Source organism: Panthera leo, chromosome C2 (genome assembly GCF_018350215.1).
Source record: "Panthera leo isolate Ple1 chromosome C2, P.leo_Ple1_pat1.1, whole genome shotgun sequence".
NCBI classification, from domain to species: Eukaryota; Metazoa; Chordata; class Mammalia; order Carnivora; family Felidae; genus Panthera; species Panthera leo.
The window spans coordinates 74,740,015-74,761,636 of record NC_056687.1 but is presented as its reverse complement, the minus strand read 5'-3'; the positions used below and the strand labels follow the sequence as shown (position 1 = coordinate 74,761,636).

Below are 21,622 nucleotides of genomic sequence, written 5' to 3'. Positions count from 1 at the left end.
GAAGCTTTAAAACTCTTCCAGGTGATTTCTTCATGCAGCCAGGGCGAGAAGTGCTAGTGGAAATGCTAAATGCTTTGCAAACTTCAGAACCTACAGCTGTGAAGGGTTTTGACTTTGGTGACTTCTAACGCCCAGAGAAGGCTGCCCAGGCCAGGGCTGTATGCCATCAGCCCAGGCCACCAAGGGGCCTTCTAACATTTGCTCACATTCTTCTCTGGTCCATTCTCCTGGTTCTCAACCAGCTGCCAAGTCACAGAGGCAGGAACAAAATCTTCTGGTTCATTGGCTTCAACAAGGATCACTTGGCTTCCTCCAGGAATCATTTCAGAATTCTTTGCCACAGTAATCGCTGTTTGAAGGTTGTCACCTAGATGACAAAGAGAGTCAGCTTGCTTTCTGTGTAAATCTCTCAGCAGCTCAAATTGAGCTCTGCCTCCTCTGAGTGGGCATACCCCAATATTGGTGCTCTTTGTGGGGCATTTCCCACTTTGGGCCTTATTTGATAACCATTTGTCTGTCCCTCTTGCCCAAGCCTGTCTGTCTCTAGTGGTCAAAAACAATGTCTGCATCTCCCTGCCACAATGGTATCATGTCTTCAACACTGAATATTTCCAAAACATGCAAGGATGAATAAGGAAATGGTTACATGCTTTTTGATGAACCCTCACAAGACTGAGAGCCCCAAGTGGTGAAGATAACACGGGCCCACTCTGATCGCATGCAACCATTTTGGGGATCTGGGTTGCAGTCAAACAGAGACTAGAACACTGAGGGCTGGGCCATGCGTGGACTGGATCAGCATATGCTATGCCTGCCCCACAGCCCTGAAGGACAGCTAAGTAGAGTTTTACACACTTTACACAGACGTCTCACGGGGGTTCTTGATGAGCACATATCCGTTCTTGTGTTTAAACATTTACTGTGAGCCTATTAACTCTGGACCAGGCCCAAGTAGGGAGAAGGGGCATTAGACAAAGAGAATGAAGTATGGTCTCTGCTACCAAATCTCACAGTCATCTTGGGGCTGCTGCACTTGTGCCGCAAGAAAAGGAGTCAAAGAACAGTAACACATGACAGCTAAGTATTTTTCCTTCTGCCTCAGCCACATGAACCCACTTAGCTCACATGGTCTTTTTCTGACACCTGGGATACATTGAACGTGTCAGGCCTCCAGAAGTACACACCAGTAATCATCACGGTCCTGATGCAGGCTTCATGCAGTTCCTTCAAGACTGGCTTGCTTTCTTTTTTCAAGCGATTCTCCATTATGAGAAGTCCCAGAAATGTCAAGTCTGACTCCACCTTCTCTCTTGGGATTCAGGAGAAAATATTAAAGCTTATTTACGGAGTCTTGACGGTTGAATTTATTTCTTCCTTAAAAAACTTTTTCTAAATTTTATCAATGTAATGCATGCATATGTTTTAAAAATAAAAAAGAACCCAAAAGCTTATGATGAAAACCAATAGTCCCTGTCTCCACCCCTATTCACCCCCTCTCCTTCCCAGAGGCAACCACTTTTATATCTTTTAGCAACTTCTTCCATTTTTCAACTCCATTTTTTAAAAGAATGTGTTTATCTACCAACTCTTCTGTTGGTTTTTAAAATTTTTGTTAATCACACATATTTTGTTTTTAATTTCAAAGAGCTTTTTTGTGACCTGGTAATCAGTTTAGTTAGGCATTTAGTAAGTCTACGGGATACTACGGTCACAGTTGAATATGGAATCATTCCTTTCAACCTCCATCTGTAACTTCCAGAAAATATATGATATCAGCTAAGCCTTCAAAAAGTTATCAGAATTTGAAATTGGAAGCTTGGAGTCTAACTGGGTTACACTCATTTTATAGGAACTCACCTCAGGAATGGAATAAATCTCAGGTGACTGTTTAAAAAGTCAACGTGGGGGGCCAAGATCTCTTTCTGAATCTCGCATTGTTCCTTTTTCTGCCCAGGGAGGAGTTAAGATTGCAGGAGGAGCTGGAGACCTAGGGACCTAACCTTGTTGGGTACAATCTCCCATGTTCAGTCCTGTCCCACGTCTACCTTCCACAGTACGTGATAGAGCTGAGTCTCTGCCTGTCAGGCTCTACAGGGTGGAGCAACTTCCCTCTCGCCATCTCTCTCTCTGTCATGGCGTAGACCACACTTCTTCCATCCCTACTGATTCAGACTCCATTCACCGCCCCCCACCTATTTTTCATCTTACAGAAATGGTAGAAATCTCCTGTCTGCACTTAATCACCTTTCTAGTTTTCTTTGATGTTATTTCTTTTCTATCATGCTGGTAGGACTTGGGAGATAGAAGAAATAAACACGCAGTCAGTAAACCTTCTTCAAGAGAAAGAGCAGAGTTGGATTTCTTGATGAAAAATATTACTCAAACTTAGATGGGAACACAGTGAGGAAACTTCTCTCTGGAGTACAGAACAAGTTACTCCATCTTTCATTCAAAAGTCCACTCACCAAACAATCACTCTGTTTTAGACCTTGTATTGGGCACTTGCTGAGTACTCAGATTATCGGATATGAATCCTGCCTCAGTGATCTCAGAGAATATTATGAAAGACCTACCTAAATACAGAATGTGTTAAATTTCTATCATTTAACTTCATAGCTGTCTATTATACATTGGATTCATATTTTCCCATTAGCTAGAACTAAAACAAAGAATCGTCCCACCAGTTTCTTCCAGTTTTGGTCTCTATTTGAGGACTCTTCCCTTTTCCGCCAATTCAGGCACTTGGGCCTCTTGCTACCTTGCAACATTCCCGGCAAATCCCTGTGTCAGGGCCCTTGCACTCACTCTTCTGACTGCCTGCAATACTCTTCTTCTGGATATCCTCATGCCATATCTCTGTTCAAATGGCACCTCTTCAGAGGACTTTCCCTGATCACTCCATGTAAAATGGTATCATTATCTATCTTTCCCAATTAGGATATAAGCTTCTGAGGGCAAAGATTGTCTCACTTCAGAATCTTCAGTGCCTTAAAGAGTATCTCGTGCACCCTCAAACTCAATAGAAATTTGCTAAACCAATGAAAGGGAGAATTTTGACAAAGTATTTCTTCTGTTTGTTAGTGTGGGTGTTTTATTTTTTCCAAAAAAAAAAAAAAAGAGAGAGAGAGAGAGAGAGACAGAAAGAAACTCTTCTACTTCCCTTTTATGACACACCAGTTTTTAAAGAAGTTTTTGATCTTTCTGATTCGAAAACTTTGCGAAATATAATTTGATTCTAAAAAAAAACTGAAAACACTTTTCCCTTACTCTGTTTGAAAATAGTAGCGAAATTTTAAGAAGCATAATAGGATCCTGATATTCTCTGGGAAAATCTGAGATGATTGGAAATCTAGCACATTTGATCATCACTTTCTTATTCTGTTATATTTATAATAATGTCTACTCATCAGTGACTTTTAAATGAGAACATCACAGCTACATTAGTGTGTGGCAGCTGGGTGGTGGCAATATTCCTTGTCAAACTACATGAATTTTTTCTTCACACATAACCTTAGCTTTTGTTATTAAAATTTTTGCCTTGAGAAATTACAAAATCCTGTGTGTTATGGGTCTTCGTGCTTGCTCAAGAATAGCTAACACCTTTAATGTTAAATCTGAGAGTGCCATAATTTATTTCATTGATTTCAAAATGAGCTTTCTGATTCTATTTAGAAGATTAAAATGTCATGGCTGAAAGGCTCCTTAAAGATCATCCAATCCTACACTTGAGAGACGAGGGAAATAGACACAGTGCAAGGAAGGGACAAAGATTCTATTAGAACACATGGACATAGCTTGTAAACAGTAACATTGAACCAAGGATATCCACATCTTATGTGAAGGTACTAATTGTATATAAGTGAGGGTTTCTCTATCAGCAACACTACATCGAAGATAATGCATAGTTTGTTATTCAATGTTCCGCAGTATTTCACTACTCCTTTGTCTTAGACAATTCAAAAATAACCTTTAAAAACTGAGAAACATTAAAAGAGAAAAGAATCTGCAGATTATACTCTCAAGAGGACATCTTATCCATTAATGTAATTAAGAATACTGAATCCTATTTCATATAACTCAACTTAGACTCACTACATCTCCAGGTCTGAAACCAGGTTTAAAGCATACTGGAGGTCAGTGTGTCACAGCGCCCACTCTCTCCTTCTCAACCCGTTTGTACATGGGACCCCCAAGCCAGTCAGCCACATAATGTTCCAAGATTGAAGGAGTGTTGGTTATTTTTGATTGGATGATGGACTGCCGGGCAGAGATAGCTCACTGACAGCTGGGAGTCAAGAGATCTGGACTACCATCTTTGTTCTACCTCCAACCAGTCTTCCCCAGTGTGGCTTACGGTTGCCCGGCTCCAAGTTAGGAGATTGGATGAGACGACTTTCCATCTCCAGGAGGCTTCCTCGTGATTGGAGCTGTCCTTCTGTCCATCTCCAACATTCATTTACTTCACACACACAGAGCCTGCTCTAGTGTCGATATCTGACTTCCTTACCTGGCTAAATTCTCTACTTCTGAAAGCTTCTTCATCTTCAAGCCTTTATGGGCAAAAGCAATGACACGGAAGCCTTGTATTGTGTATTTCCTGAGTTCCTGTGGGAAATTCTTGGGTACTGTCAGGTGAGAGGAAAGAGGTAAAGGTAAGGTCACACTGAAGACTGCCCACCTCCTAAGCAAGACTCTGGGATCCACTGTACCTTGTTTTAAAATTCCCAAAAAAAAAAAAAAAAAAACTTTAATAGAAAAACTACAGCTCTGGCTAAAAGCCACAACTTCATTAGGGTGCTCTTATTATTCTGACAGAAATGAATGCCAAGGATGCGCCGGTCATCCCCTGGGTGTCAACTCCACTGGCTGGCTTTAATAAGGTTAGACCTCACGACTATGTCTACAAGGATAAAATGAAAACAGCTGATCCTCTGGATCAGGGGTTAGCAAACTAAAGGCCAAATCTGGTCCATTGCTTGTTTTTGTAAATAAAGTTTTATTGAAATGCAACCATGTCCATTTGTTTATCATCTATGTCGGGTTTGGGGTCACAATGGCAGGGTTGAGCAGTTGAGACAGACACCATGTGGCCTGCAAAACCAAAGTTATTTTCCACCTAGCTCTTTGCAAAAAAGTTCGCAATCCCTGCTATAGAGGACAGATGACACAATGCCGTTTGTGTATTTTGACATGGTAGTCATTACCAATATTACAATATTTGTGAAATCTTTATGGCTCGTAGGATGCCTAGAAGAACATTAAAAAGAACAGTGTAATGGAAGTGTAGTGGCTTAGGTAGCAAAACACTTGATTTCTAGTATCCACTCTACTGCCAACTAGCTCTCTGACCTTGGGCTTGGTAGGTCTCTCTTCTGGCTCCTCAATTTTCCCATCCATAGAATGAGAGGGTGTGGACCTCAGTATCCCCATTCAGCTCAAGCTTCCTGTAATTCTAAAATGATCCAGAAGGTGGGGATCAAGGCATCTCCTAGCTCTCTATTTCCTAAATACAGGGGGAGAAATCACTGACGTTATTAGCATATGTCAAAGATCTGAGGTCAGGACAAATAAGAATTGGGCTACCAGAAGGATGAGAGGTGAGAAGTGACAGGCCCAAACCCTTACCAGGGAGCAAGGGCAATAATCACCAGTTAAAATTTCAAGAAGATACTCACTTGCATCTGTGAGACTGAAAAAAAAAATGTATAGCAAAATATAGGCCATCAGTCTGTGAGGGATAGAGTGATAGAGGGATAGAGTGTTAGAGGTCATGGGAGTTCTGAGGAAGATCAAAGTCAGAAAAAGGGGCCGCTTCTAAGGTAAAAAAGGCTCTAAGTAGAGGGAGAAGTTAAAGCAATCATTTGCCAAATCTAAAATTGTGTGCACAAGTTGATGGCTATCAGCAATCTTTGGGAGAATGTAGATGAAAATCAGGAGAAAAAGGCCAATTTTATCCAAATGAACTCATTTGAATGCAACAATATCCTTACAAATCTGGGCTGCCACTTAGAGAGTGCATATGTTTGTAAGACAAAGAGACAATACAAATCAGCTCAAAATCTGGCCCAGAAAGATGAAATTGCTGTGAAAATGATCAATTGCATTGCTCTAATACCGTCTAATTTGCTCTAATTACTTTGTGTGTGTGTGAAAGATTTATCTTGTCTGTATTCTCCTTCCATTGACCTGCACGAGGCCCTTACATGGTGCCAGCCCCCAGAGGTGTCAGGCGGAGCACCCCAGCTGCAGGCTGAGTGCAGGGCCCAGACCTGTCCCCTTATTCCCTTCCCACGTTCCTGGTTCGCTCACCCTTACGTAGCTTCCTGTTCTGGCTCCTGATGTTTGCTTCATATCTCCTTCCCTGATACCCCATTGTGGTTGGACTTTTCTGGATGGATCAAAGCCAGATATTTACTCTCTGCCTCACGGCCTTGAAATGATCACCTCTGTCTTATCAGATCTCCTGGGCCCACTTCTCACTCACTGAGAAAACAATCACTTCCACATTCATTTAGTCTTGTGTGCTCTGTGTGTTTGGGCTTCTAAAACATTTTTACCTCCTGAAAGAGAGAACAGGGTCAATTAGTACCTGTTTCAGACTTGCAGAACTTGGCCAGCATCTCCGGGGCACCCTTCATGTACACATGGAAGTGATCCTCCCCTGCCACCTGAGCGACCACAGACATCCTCTGCAGGCTTGAGGAAAATGGAAACTGGCGCAAGATGGCTATGGCTTCCACGGGACTCTGAGACAGCACCAACAAAGGGGAGCTTAAGATGCTTGTGAAATTTCACAGATGCACACCAACAAATAGGACTTGCTCTGCAATGAACCCAGGGATGTCATGAAGTGGTATGTTTGTCACAACATTGATACTTTTCTGTCTGCCTCGACGGCGATTCCCTCATCAAGTTGTCTGGTTCTGCAAGGCCTTTCCCTTTGACTGCCTGGAAAAATCCTAATCATCTTCCAGGCCAAGTTCACAGGTCCCTTCCTCTGTGGCACTTCTCTCTCATAAATAGTATTCACTCTCACCTCTGAACGCCTGCAGCTCTTTCTTCAGCCTTTATTATAGCAGTCGGCACAGGGTATTGCACTGATTTGCACCTATATGGATTTTTCTACCAGCCTCTGTACTCCTCCAACACAGAGCCCCACACATCTAGCTCTGAAATCACTCTATCCCTTAGCACCTAGCGCAGTGCTCTAGCATAAGACAGGTTCATGAATAAATTTAAAAATAGATTCAGGAATGAAGGGACGAGCAAACCAACTATGGACACTGTTCGTTTCAAGGAGAAAGAGCTGTCTGATTTGAAAAAGCAAGTCATACCCAACTGGCTTTCGGTCCTGGCTTTATTATTATGTGTGAACCTGGCATCCCAAATGTGCAGTAGTCTGCATCACAATCTTCCATTATCTGTTTCAAAATGAAAACATTCATAAGATTCCTTAGAGCAAAATAGTAAGAAAGAAATACCTCTCATTTGCATAGCACTTGAAACTTTTCAAAGCCCCTTCCACATATTTTCTCTTGTAGGCTAATTATCTGAATACCATCATTGTCAAATTTCTGTTGTGTTATTAAGGACCTTGGAGAATGTCAAAAAGCCAGAAATATTGTGACTACAGTTTAAGTGGTAATTGATGGAAGAAATGCCGGCTACAAGCCAATGGCTCTTCCTGAATGGTATGACTAGCAATTGGATGAGAATTTAATATAGCTGAGCACATTAGCCCTCAGTTGAGTTAGGATTGGGTCTTGAGATAAACCTGGGATTAATTCTTATTCTGTATCTACGTTACTAGCCTAATTGGTTAGCTAGAGAGTTAACAAGTTAGCTGCTGGCAAATTAGAAAGCATATTTGAAAACAGTTTGCATTCTTTGGAGGTTGCAACAGTATAAGTTACACCATTTGAGAAACCAATATTAACCTAAAATATAGGAAAGGCAGTCAGATATACAAATCAGAAAATAGGAGACAACATTTGGCCTCTGCTCCATCACTTACCTGTTTAACGTTGGGGACAATGCCTCCATTTCTCCAGATCCCAAATTTCTTCTGAAAAATATTCTGACATCCCTTGTAGCACTAAAATTATTGGAGTCTACAAGGATATTTTCCCTCCTCCTTATGTTTCATGACAGTTTCCTATCCACCAAAGGATATTTAATTCGAGACTGAAAGTTTCTCACCTAGTTTTAAATTCTGCAAACCACTTTGCACTTCCATACTTTGCTTGGGGTGGATACCACTGCTCTTAAAGACAGTTCTTACAGAGCTAATCCTAGCAATTTATGTTCCTGCACAAGACCCCAACTTGTATGTCATGTGTACAAATAGACCAACACCCCTCGATGGAGAAGAGCCACCGTCAGAACCATGATCAAAGTCACATATAGTAAGAATGACCCTAAGCAGCTCATCATTGTGTCTACGCGAAGGATGCCGGTGAGGACAATGTGTAATAATTACACTGATTCCTCTCCGTTAAGATCCAGGAAAGTGATTATCCCTTTGTGTTTAAGTAGAAGATTTCTCCACAGCAAATGCTTAAATTTTAACTTGCTGCTATCAAAACTTTCCATGTTTACCAGGTTTCCTCTTTTATTATTTTGGCTTCTAGAAAGCTACATTTTTGCCAGTACACACTTTTTAAAATTTTTTTTTATAAGTTTACTTATTTTTAGATAGAAACAGTGTGGGGGGGGAGGGGCGGAGAGAGAGAGGGAGAGGGAATCCCAAGCAGGCTCCACACTGCCAGTGGAGAGCCCAAGTCGGGGCTTGAACTCATGAACCCGTGAGTTCATGACCTGAGTCAAAACCAAGAATCGGACACGTAACCCACTGAGCCACTCAGGTGCCCCTCCCCCCACTATAAATCTATACATCTATAAATCTGCCTTTTTGTGAGGTGTATTTCATGTCCCTGCAGTCATGTGTTTTCATTCCTTTAACATTCTGTTTAAATGCTGCCCTGTAGTTAAGATATCATTGTCAGTAGCTTGAAAACGTGTTTTGTTTTGGTTTGGGTTTTTGGAGAGCAGAGTAACGTAATTAACTAAATAGTGACTGCCTGAATGAATGAATGCTTTTCACTTGGTGGGCACTTTACAATGCAAGCAGACCCTGTAGGCTCATAGGATCAGTGCTTACCACAAGTCGGTGAGTGAGGCATTATTATCACCAATGCACACCTGAGGTAACAGACTCAGAATCTTGGTTCTGGATTTGGGGTCACACAGCTAGAAAGTGATGGGGTCGAGAGGTCTGCTCACCATGTCATGACAGCCATGAGAATGGGTTTATACCCTTCAACTGTTCACACTCAGCTCAAAAAATTGATCCAGTTGGACTGGGAAACCTTCAGGCTAGTATCTAGACCTATACTGTCTAATACAGTAGCTACCAGCCACCTGTGGCCATTTATATTTAAATTGATTAAAGTGAATAAAATTGAAAATTCAGTCCTTGGTTGCATAGCCAAATTTTAAGTACTCGATAACCACATGTCGCCGGCTAGTGGCTACTATACTGAATAGCACTGCTTTAGACCACTGTTTCTCTGTGAGTGTTACAGAGAATGTACCATGTTTTTGGCCTGTCAAGGTTTTGTGGTCAAGAAGGTTTGGTAAATGCTGCTTATCCTATTCCTTCTTGAATATTCACAATGCACCACAGTATACTAAAGAAATCTGGTAGTCAAGAAATCAATTTTACTTTCTTAAAACAGCAGGTTCCCAAACGATTTGATCACAGAACCTTATTTCAAGCTGCGCTCATTAACAGAGTTCTTGGGAGCAGATACTGGGAAATTCAGGTAGAGTCGAACCTTCCTTCAACGTTGTTACAAATCTTCTCTGAGCTTCAACCAAAGTTAGAAAACTTTTCCACTTTCAGTAAGGATTTCTTCAAGTTTTTCTCATTTAGCCAAAACAAGAAACTATCATCTTACCCAGGCAGTGCCCTCAAACATTTTGAGGTCCAGTGGGTCTCCTTGGATGGTCCCATTGAGAAGGATCAGAGAGTGGCAGCTGGCCATGGCAGCACACAGCGGGCCCCATGGCAAAGCCTTGCCTGAGGCAAAGCTATTCACTTCCTGAAAACTGGGAGAGAAGATGATTAAGAAATGAAAGTCTTCAACAAAATCATTTTACACACTCTGCCCCTTAAATCTTGCCAACACAGAGTTTCAATAATGCTTAACCTTTATGTTCAAATCCTTCCAGAGCTCCTCATGTCCCGTATGATAAAGTCTAAGTGCCTGGATATAATCACAGAGACTTCTGTCAGGTTACTTGAGGTCAGTGCCTAAGGTGACAGTAAGCTCAGAACCTGCAGCCTGCTTCAGAATCTGTCTCCCTCTCTCTCCACTCCTCCCCCACTCATGTTCTCTCTCTCTCTCAAAAACAAACATTAAAAAAATTTAAAATAAAAGAAAAGCACACCTGGACTCTGAAATATTTCTCACGACTCAGTCCTTTGCCCTATTTCTAGAAACTCCTGGCATAGATATCCAGCGTCTCATTTTCCTTTATGATGGTAGACTGGTACAGTTTACCATTCTCATTTCCCATCTAATAGCCAAATGAGAATTGTAGACTGTGGTTTCTACACCCCGAAAACCTGAGCATTTGGGGAAAGGAAAAGAGAGGAGGGGTGAAAACCCTAAGCATCCTATTCCCCTTTCACTGGTCTGGCCAATAGAAGACAAAGCAGTGCCTGCCCGGACAAAAGCTTGGCCCGGCCATCTGAGCAACCAGGAGCTGAACCACATGAGTAGGGTTGAACCCAAGTATTTTCTGCAACATCGCACTGCCTGTCTGCTGTTATCTCGTGCCAGAGCTGTGTTTGGCCCCATCACTGTGCTGGAGAGCCCCTGCATGACTCAATGACAGAGGCTCAACCACTGTTTAGAGCCAAGGGGGGATATCTAGAGCTGAAGAGTCAAGGCATCTTGTACTTAGACCGAGAGGGCAGATCTCAGCCCTGTGAGGAAGGGGAGCAAGGGCCCTCTCCTCACTATCCATTCTGGGGTAGCATCTCTGTGATTGTTCTCCCCTCTCCTGTGGCCAGCTTTTCACCTGTGTCTGTAAAAATGGTAGCCATATACCCTTTAACATTCTATCTCAAGTGCTATCTTTGTCAGGCGTTTTTCCTCATTCTGTTCATTTCCAAAATTAATTTCGACCTTTTATTCACTATGTTATTCCAAAATCCAAGACTGTGTATTATATCAAACAATCATTATTATTTTTTCTTCTCTCTTCTGATATGCATGCCTTAATCATAGCTCTTTCCATGGACTGTATTATGCGTAGAAGATGAATGCATTTGTGCCTTTCAATCCCATGAGATGTGAGCTACATGAGGGAAGGGAGGGAACTCTTCCTTTCTGGACTCCTCCCCCCACCCCGCCCAGTCCAATAACCACCAGCAAATCTTTGTGGTTTTTAATTAAGTACACTTATGATTTCACTCTTTGCTCCTCTTTTTTATTCATTCAGCTTCTTACTTATCCAGTTCGTTCTATTTTTTCATGTGGAGTTTGAAGGCCTATTTTCCCCATCTGACTCTGAACTTAGAACCCATTTAATTTAACAAGTTAGAATAATTGGGACACCAGAAGGACGGACTTGAATAGAACCAAGATAGCTACACCAATCCCACATCCCATCTTCACTGAAGTGCTTACCAGTTGTCAGCAGTAGGGACAGTCCCCCAGAGGTCCAGCCCATCTTCCGTAAGAGTGCCAGTCTGGAAGAAGTTAGAATTGGTATTAGCATAAGATTTAGAACTTTTGGTTATATCATGATTTAAACAAAACCCAACCTCCCAAAACATTAAAGTAGATCTAGTTGTCCAAAGTCCTTGTTTGTAAGCATTAAATTTTGTTTTTTTATTATTTTTAAAATATGTTTTTAATGTTTATTTTTAACAGAGAGAGCGAGCATGTGTGCATGTCTTGAGTTGGGGGGGGGGGGGCAGAGAGAGAGGGAAACAGAGGATCCAAAGCAGACTCCGTGCTGACAGCAGTGAGCTTGATGCTGGGCTCAAACTGTGAGATCATGACATGAGCCAGTCAGATGCTTAACCAACTGAGCCACTCAGGCACTCTTGCAAGCATTAAATTTTAAATCAGAGAAGGGTACCTGAAGGAAGAATTCAGCAGGTGACAAATGATTCCTGAAAAGACTGTGTCGATAATGAAATGATTCTAGATACTAATCATTACAATCAAATGTTAGTGTTTTGCTTTTGTGTGTTTATTTTTGCACTTGCTGTTGTTAAACGAGAAGCATTTAGTGAATGGAAATCCAATAAGGACCAGTACGAGTTTGACTTTATAGTTGGCACCTGCTATCTTTCTAAAGCAGAGTTCAGAATTTTTCTTTCTTTTTAAGACTGATTAGTTCATAGTCTGCCATCTGGCTCACAGCAATTTTCTAAAATATGGGTGACGTGATGACTGTCCGGATTGATAATGAAATGTTGATAAAGGGCTTTTTGAGAATTTAGAGAGAAATGAAGTGCTAATAATAAATACTCATTAATGCCCATGAATGAGTTTTATTGTTAGATTGTCAAGAGGAAAATGGTTGGGAGATTTGATTTGCTATATTATGGGAGAGTATTTATCACATAATGTAACAAAGAAAGCAACATGGAACTAAGTACTATGACAGCACTTTGAATTTGCTTATTGCTTCATAGCCCACCATTAATTACAGACCCCGGTGTCTTTATGCAAGAGGCCAACACCCAGTCAGAGTAACCATGTGGCTCCCGCTACTTCAGCGCTGTCAAGGCTGAGCAGAACATTCCCAAGTGCTGGGGTGTATCCCTTTTCAATACTGACACCCAGGTCTCTGTCATCATTCTTTTTACAGTCATTTCTGTATAAGACACTGAATTTTCTAGCTTCCTATCAAATGACATTTCTTTCATTACAGCACATTAAATTGGCATAACGCTTTATGATGAAGTGCTTACAATGCTTCTAATTCTTACAATCGACTAAATAGGGAAGGGACATTCTCAGGTTAGAAGTTAAAGGAGCAGCCTCAAGGTCCAGTGGCTTGCAGGTTGGAGAGAAAGAACCAGAATCTGGCCCATCTAGAATCTCCCTCTAGATGACAAATGTTAAATAAATTTTGCAAAGCATGCAGAAAGACAAAACCCATACTGGACTTCCAATTAAGGAATGAAGGATTCTTTGTTTCATTAATTTATTTGGGCTTCACAGAAAGCTAACACGCTTTGTGTGAGTTACTCCTTGAAGAACAATAGAAAAAAACTTATTTGCTTCATTTCCCTCCTGCATTTTATGAGGGTTCTAAACCTCATGCAACACACAACCTGTGTGTTTAGATTCCAAATCCTCTTGAGTTATTCCATTTCAAAAAGAGTTAGCAGCTTAATTCAAACTGAAATGTTTCCCTGATGATCAGATTATATTTTTACACATCAATATTTTGAACATGAAAACAGAGATTAGATGGCAGCAAACAGAAATGGGACCGTGTCATTTCTCTATGTGAAAGTGATTCTTATACTATAAAACTAGCCATGAACAGAAAGAAAACTAAATTATAGTTACAGTTGTAAAAGGAATAAGACAGAAAAAGCCAACTTCTTAGCATAAATACTAGCCCAGGCTTGGGCTGAGCTGAATAGAAAAGAGAGAACTGTTTTAGAGAACTAACAGACCAACATAAACTAGAAATATGTGGGAATAAGAAGCACATGGTGAATGTCTTGTAAGTGGAAATAAAAGTAGACGGGGACCTCGATTAATTGTGGGGTGCTTCATTCCAACACCATATTGGTAGAGTTTTACAATGTACAAGCTGGAAAGGCACCGAGAGATCATTGGAGTTCAAATTTCTCTTGATTTCTCATTTTGCCGATTCCCAACCCAGTGTTTTTTGCACTATGACATGTTGTCATGCCACTGGGGTTTGGCCAAGCGTGCCGAGGAGCAGTTCCTCAGTTGGTCTAGCAAAGGAGCACATGAGGACGTGGAGGGGAAAAGCTTTGTATGAGACGTAAAATGAACAACTGGAAAAATTAGTTTTAGAAAAAGACAAATATGTAACGAACCTAACTTTATAAATCTCCCTCTTATATTACAGGCACCAGTGAGGCTGCTGGGTAAATAATGGGAATCCCTACCAGAAAACTTCCAAGGCCGTGGAACTAAAAGAAGCCACTGTTAACCCTAGTGGTTAACTTGAGGAGTGGTGATTGAGGGTTTTCTTTGCCAGAGGAAACTCAGCCAGAATAGAATGGAACTAATTTTAGGGCTGAGCTGCTTCCAGTGTGGAGCCAAGACTTGTCAAGTCTACTCATGGTGTCTCTCCAGTTTGTCCTATACTCTCCATTCTTGCCCTCCTTGCTTAGGACAATGACCCATCTCTTCAGTCTTCCCTAGATAGCTTCCTGTCTCAGTCCTACCTCCCTTTTGTTCCTTCTCACCAATTACCCTCGATGGAATAAACAAAACACACCTATAAAAATGTCTTTGATCGTCTTTAAAAAAAATGGTACGGCTCCCATTCTCCTTCACAAGGCCCCACTTCTTAGCTTGACACATCAGGCCCTGAGCAATTGGGCTCTTCCTCTCCAGCTACATTCCCTACCACACAGCCCCTGTTGTAGCCACACCCACATGCCACAGGCCATGACATCCCTGTGCTTCTGAACTGCTCATCTCTGAGCCCATTCTGTCTAACAACCAAAGCCACGGCTCAGCGGTGACCTCCCATCCATGGCAGGTAACTTAACTTGGACGCTTTTCCATGCCTCTTTGAGCATGCATTTCACTGCATTATCATGGTTTACACTTCCATTGTACCTGCTTCCTCAGCTAAGTCACGAGCTTCTCCAGAGCAAGGACCCTCTTATTAATGGGACTCTTGGCCAAGGTAGGTTAATTAAAAAGTGTCAAAGCCTTAATTTATTCTAATACAAACAAAGTGAAGACATGGAGGGATCGGCCAGGCCCACTGTGTTACAACAATTAAATTGGCCTGCCCAAGCAGAGGGCAGGATCTGAACAGCAGGTGGATGAGGCTGAGGTCCCTCCAGGGACACAGGACCCCCACAGGAGAGTCACAGAAAGAGGTTTTAGACCTGTCCCAGAGCAGCAATCCTTCCCATTTGGACATACTTCTCCCCTGCTACCTCCAGAACCCTAAACAGTTACAGGACAACATTCTTCTAGTCCTGAGTCCTGATAACCTGGGGGTCAAAGGAGAAAGGAGGGACTGAGTGCATTAACACAGGCACTGTCCCCTCCCTCCCTTTCCTTAAAAGAAGCAGAGGAGAAAAATGGAATATTTTCAATTAAACACAGGACAAAGTATTTCAGGAAACAGAAATGTTCCTCACAAATTTTTTTGCCTGAAAAAGCCAGTCAGTCATAGAAGTTATTACAATAAGAGATTGTTTTGAAACCGAATACGGGCAAAAAATATTAAATTTCATAGGGAAGAAATTTATGATGTGATATAGCTAAACCACTTCCTTAGGACTCTGTACAGTGGGCTTGTAGAGCATGGTCTCACCACTAGCCCACTGTGTGACCTTCTCTGGCCTCAGTGTTCCTATATGTAAAATGAGAGCAGTGAACCAGGCATTCATTTGGAGGCCTTTCCCAGCTCTGCTCTGCCTTGAAATCAACCTCCAATCAGGAAAGTTTAGATCATACTTTGTCAAAGCACACGAGGTTTATTTGTCCACACATATTGATTCTCTGTGGGGAAATACAGAAGATTTTCTTTTTCTTCAGCCTCTTTTGTGCATACACGATTCCTGTGGTCAGGGCAGCTGGTAGCACAGGAGGGACAGTCACGGTGAGGAGAAGCAGGGCCATGGTTGCCGTGTCTCTTGGAGAAACCTAGGGAGGGAGGGACATGGAGGTTAGCCTAGCAGCACAGGGCGGCACCCTTTCTAGCACCATCTCCTGCAGCACTCCAAGAGTTCTAGAAGCTCAAAATATTTAAAGAGAGCTGCTCTCTCCGTGGGGCTGAGAGATCTCTTGGGTGTGCTTAAGGAACAGACAAGTTGTCTCCCATTGTGCACAAAAGAAACTCTGATCCCTTTTCTATGTCCACCCTGCCCTTTTTGACTGTTTCTCTTTGCTTGGTATTCCCTCCACCCAGAGTACCATCCTTCCTCTGCTCATCATAACACACCCTCTTAGACTCCCCAGGCACTGAGACCATTTTTGAGTTGTAACATTTCACACACGGGCTTGACAGTTGGGTTATAAATCTCCCCCAGTCGCTTCCAAACCGCTTGGGTGCAGCAGCTTGGCTTATACATCTTTGAAGTCCTTTGCAAGTTCATCTTATTCATCTCTAGATATAGAGCCTAGCACAGTTTCTGACACAGGAACTATTAAATGAATGGTAACCTGATAAAAATGATGACCAAGAGTCTGCTAAAGGAAAGTCCATAGTAAAAATAGCTTGTTCTCACTGCACACATTCTGGGGCGAGAGCTGGATTAGGCTACATAAATGATTTAGTTACTCCTCACAACAACCTTAGGATGTAAACACTGTTATTTTCTCCATTTAACAGATAAAGAAACCAAGGCTTAAAATATTAAAATAACTTCCCCAAGCCATCTGCTAGTTAAATGGTGAGGATCTGAACCCTAGGCTGTCCCACTCGGGGGGCACAAATATGTGACCAGTATCTCATAGTATCCAGTCAATTCTCATAGAGTCAAGATCCCAGGCGGGTCCACAGAAATTCACATGGCTGATAAGAATAGGGCCTAGATCAAATCACAGCATGGCTTGTTTTATTTTTCACCTTCTCTAGAAATTAATGGCCTTACCCTAGATTTTTATGAAATTAACCGTAATTTTAGCCACTAAAGTCCTCTTCTGAGTACTGGGAATACAGATTCAAGTTCAATATCAAAGGCTGCTAGATACATCATTGGTCCAATCTCAGATTGTCACAAAATCCAGCGTTCTCTGTTTTTCCCAACCACAGCCACAAAGTGTTGACACTGAGGACTCAGCTCTGTCTATTCCTGAGACAGTACAGATGAAGGAAGCCAGCAGGGTCACAGGTTATGACCCACAAGAAGGTGGGGTCTACAATTAGTATCGCTGCTTTGGTGTGTATTAGATGTTGAGTTCTACCCGGGAAATCTTCATTCCGAATCACTGTGGGTGCTTCCTGGTCCACAGAAGAGGGCCTTTTGCTTGTTTTCCTGCTCAATGCTCCTGCTCCCCAGATGAAACTGGCACAGTGCCTCAAGTTCCAGTCCCACTTGCTTTAACAGTCTGCCCAGCTCTTTCCAGGGTCCATTCTAGGGGTGCCAATATGTCCTGGCCTCCTTTGCCTTTGCCTGACCTAGAAATGCTGCCTGAAGGCTTATATCAGACTGAAATGACTACCCAGAGCTCAAGTACGAGAGTGAACATTGCCTGGAAATTCTCGTCACTCTGTCCATCAATATTTACCCCTCTCCCCGACAACACACACATAGAATGCACTAAATTTGGGCATTGTAATTAAGTCACCCATACCCAGTTTCATACCTATGTTTGGACCCTTTTATTTACATTTTTTTTTCTTCTTCCCAATGAGCCCACATTGCTAACATCCCAGTATGTCTTAAAGAAGAGATTACACAGTTCACAAAAGAATCACACTCTCAGGACCAGAAAGGACCTCAGAGGTCATTTGTGAGAACCCTTCCTTCAGCCATCACAACTATTAAGAGAAATGTTCAAACAAACCAAAACCAGACCACTATGAAGTTTAAAAGGAAGTGGGGATCCGTGCAGCATATAGTTCTGTAAAAGTGGACAGTCAGTTCTATTTTAGAACCTAACAAAACATAGAAAAACTCACTGGGTACATGGTATGTTGGGTATGCCTTAGACAATGTACACACTCAAATATCTCAGCATTCTCAAATAATCCAAATTTCTAAGCACGGCATTCAAGATCCCCTTCAATGTGACCCATTTTACCTTGCTAGACTTAATCTCTCAGTTGCTTGCTGGTTCCAGAAGACCCATCTGCATTTCTTCCTTTGTCCTTTTCTCACTCCAACTAACATGCCCTTTCTCCTCCCTGATCTGATTGACTAAATCCTCTCCATTCTATCAGACTTGAGAAACACCTATTTCCTCTGAGGATGTTTGGGCTTCGGTATTACCAATGCCACACATGAAGTAACCTCTCATTCGCATCCAAGTGGTGAAAGAAGTCATGAACTTTGCAACTTTTCATAGCTGTGCCATCCAATATAATTTTCACTAGCTACATATGGCGACTTGAATTTAAATTAACTAAATAATCAAATCACTAAATTACTTAAATTAATTAAAACTAATTAAAATGAAGTAAAACTGAAAATTCATTTCCTTGGTCACACTAGCCACGGTTCAAGTGTTCAATAAGCACATGTAGTTAAGGGCTACCAAACTGGACCATGTAGGTATAGAATAGTTCCATCATCTAAGAAAGTTCTATTGGACAGAACTGATCCACAGAATGATGGGGCTAAGAGAGAACCTTATCCAACCCTTTTGAGTTAGGTGAGGATCCTTGAAAAAGCTATGTCATTAAAAAGCCTTACCCCCAGTACTTACTCCATGGTACATATATACACCAAGGGCATAGAAGAAACCCACAATGCCAAGGAAGGCCAGGAACACTATGAACTTGAAGGCATCATTGTATAGCTTGAAGTTCAGAGGTCGGGGATAGAGGATGGATCTCACCAAGTCCCCTTTGGCAGTATTGTAACCTGCATGAAGGTAATCACAGGTGGAGTAAGTTCCTTTAATACAGTTTACCACGACACCCAAAATGATTTGCATTGAATTAAGGATTGGTTAATAGTGTCATCTGAATATGGGATGAAGACATCACTGCAAACAGTATATTTACATTTATTATCCCTACAAGTCACTAGGAACAATAAGTGGTATTCACTTAACCTTGTTCAATTTCTCTTGCTCTGGAAGTCAGTGCTACAATGGCTCACACAGTGAAGCTCCTCACTCATGCATAAGATTGAGGAAAAGAAGACTGAGGACTGACAGACACAGTCACCAGAGAAGACGAGCTGCTAAGAGAAGACATTAAAGCTCAAGTATGTGTTGAAAATAATAGAAAATGAAGACAAAAGGAAAGCACAAAACAACTAATTTCTTAAACACATATACCTCTGATCATGTCATTCTTATGCCCAAACACCTTCCAGAACCCCTGATTTTTTGCAATAAAGTTAAAATTTCTAGGCACGGCATTCCAGATCCTGTCAACCCTCAGTATACTCCTGTGTTGCTAGACTTATCTCTTTACTGCTCGCTGCTCTCAGAAAACCCCAAGGCAGTCCTTCTTTTGTGTTTTGCAGAAATAGATTAGCATGTTTTTTTAGCTTTCTGCTAGGACTGGCTAAATCTTTCCCATCCTATCAGGCTTGGCTCAAAATGCCGCCTCATCAAATAAATATTTTCAGAGTTCTACTCCCACACTTCCTATCAAAAATAATTTCTCCCCCTCTTTGGGGTCCCTGTAACACTTAATCATGTGACATCTATCATTGCTCTGTGTTTAGTTAGCTCTAACTCCACACTGTTTCCTGCACCAGACCACAATCCTCTTTAAGGGTAAGGAATGTCTCCTAATTTTTTTCTTTAGCCCTCAGGGCATGGCACTTAGTAGATCTTCATTAAAATCTAAGTTATTGGCAACAAAAGGGGGGGCTACTAGATATGAACCACTGTTGTATGAAACACGCCTTAATCCCACTGCTTGGTAAACATATAGTCTCCTCAAACATGGCTTTGTAGGCTTTGGAGAAAAAGAGCAGAGTTTTCTCTAACTTGTTGCCTCAGCATTTTACAAGCTCAGATAAGGTGGTTCCCATGATTTCCATTCATTAGCTCATGCCCACTGACCCCTTTGAAGCAAAACTTGATATTTTTAATTTAAAAAAATCAGGTAGAACAATTGAATCATAGGCTAACACATAGAGACAACAAAGTTCAAGGTGGGTTTTGGATCTGTGCATATGTGGCTGGCAGAAACACAGGTCAGGGGTAGTGTTGGCTGTGTGATGTCCTGTGAAAGACCGGGAGTAAGATTAGTAGTCTTGAAAACTTTTTGAGCATGGTGTGTGTAAACTGCTTCAAAATCTGCTTTAGAAATATGACTTGGTGGCAGATCCAAGGGGAGGTGGAACAAAAGACAAGGCAAAGTATTTGAGGCAAAAGCTGAAAGGGAACAGTCAAGAGAATATTTCTGTTGCAATGGTTAGACAAGAGATGATGAAAGGCCTGGACAAAACACCAACTGTGGGGATGAAGGAAAGGGAGACAAGACTCAGAAGGTATTTGTAGAATTGATAGGATGTGGTGTCCTACTTGGTACGGGAGAAAGTGGGAAGCTAAAGGTGATGTGGACAGACCGGCTAGATGGTGATGCTGTCGACAGAAAGAGGAGAAGTCCTTTCGATGCCTTGACTTTGAAGTGTCTGTAGGGAACCCAGAGGGAGGCATCCAGCAGGGACCTGGAAATAACAGCCCAGCAAGCAGCAGTTTGAAAGGAGAAAGTCCTCAGGTGATAATGGTTGGAACTTTTTTCTTGGGAATCACTTAGAGTTGGTATAGAGGGAAAAGGAAAGAAGCCTGGGGACATAAAAAACAAACAAACAAGAACACAGTCTTGCCTTTGAGGCAATGTATTTCATCTCTGTATCATCAATGTATTTCATCTTAGACAAGGGTTTTAACAATGAACCAGTGAGGTTGGAAATGGTGGCAACTTAGAATAAATAAGGATCTGACTAGAAACAAGTATGACTGTTATTACCAGAAGGTGGCAAACTCCATAATCCTAAACCAAATTTCCCCAATCCAACTCCCCCACCTCTAAGCAGGGACTACATTTACAAAAGTGGAATCTACTAACCTGTTTGCAAAACAACTGCTCTCACTGGCCCCTGCCCAGACGGCTTGACCTGGATAACTTCTGTCCCACAGAAAAGGACATGTTTCCGATAGTCCTCCAAGCTGTGGGATTTCCAGGCCACGGTGTTCTCCGTATGGGGCAGTGGCGTCTTTGTGACAGGTACGCTTTCTCCTAAAGAAGATTGTGTTTTGTTGATTCTGTGTGAACTCAGGTATTCAGAGTTGGTGCTTGACAGTTTTGAGACAGTATACAAACCATAGCTATTCAGGTCTTAATGCCCATTTCCTGGGTCAGATGATTTCTCAAGGATGCTGGCGATGCAAGCAGTGGTGTACTTGGTTATATTTTACATATTTATTTAAGGTCCACCTATATTTTCCATACCTGGTCTGCATGGTTTGCTATCGTAATTTAAAAAGCAGGCCATTTTAACAAAGATAGTTGTCACCTAATTGTCCCCTCAAGTGTTCTTTAAGCCCAAATTTATGCTAGGTAATTAAGGAGCTATAAAGCAAGTATATAGCTATTGTTATTTGCCTCTCATTTATTTATCAACCCATTCATCCATTCACTTGACAAATATTTTTAAGTGCTTATTTTGTGCCAGGCACTGTTCTAGGTGCTTAAAATAATGAAGACAGAAATCCCTCCCTCAGAAAGC

General features: G+C 41.7%; 1 protein-coding gene across 5 annotated transcripts in view; it reads right to left on the bottom strand.

Moving 5' to 3' along the window:
- LOC122230084 (probable cation-transporting ATPase 13A5) overlaps window positions 1-21,622 on the bottom strand; it is a 74,309-nt gene that overhangs the window by 35,906 nt on the left and 16,781 nt on the right. For 4 of the 5 annotated variants that reach the window (XM_042955754.1, XM_042955755.1, XM_042955757.1 and 1 more), the window contains exons 4-13: window positions 20,962-21,132; window positions 18,633-18,790; window positions 15,717-15,905; window positions 11,700-11,761; window positions 9,960-10,110; window positions 7,335-7,421; window positions 6,590-6,746; window positions 4,508-4,625; window positions 1,185-1,309; window positions 207-367 (exon numbers count right to left, since the gene is read on the bottom strand). In XM_042955754.1, the coding sequence (XP_042811688.1) occupies window positions 207-367; window positions 1,185-1,309; window positions 4,508-4,625; window positions 6,590-6,746; window positions 7,335-7,421; window positions 9,960-10,110; window positions 11,700-11,761; window positions 15,717-15,905; window positions 18,633-18,790; window positions 20,962-21,132 (1,379 nt within the window). Of the gene's footprint in view, window positions 1-206; window positions 368-1,184; window positions 1,310-4,507; window positions 4,626-6,589; window positions 6,747-7,334; window positions 7,422-9,959; window positions 10,111-11,699; window positions 11,762-15,716; window positions 15,906-18,632; window positions 18,791-20,458; window positions 20,679-20,961; window positions 21,133-21,622 lie in introns of those variants that run through there. The other variant, XM_042955758.1, reaches the window with a different exon arrangement.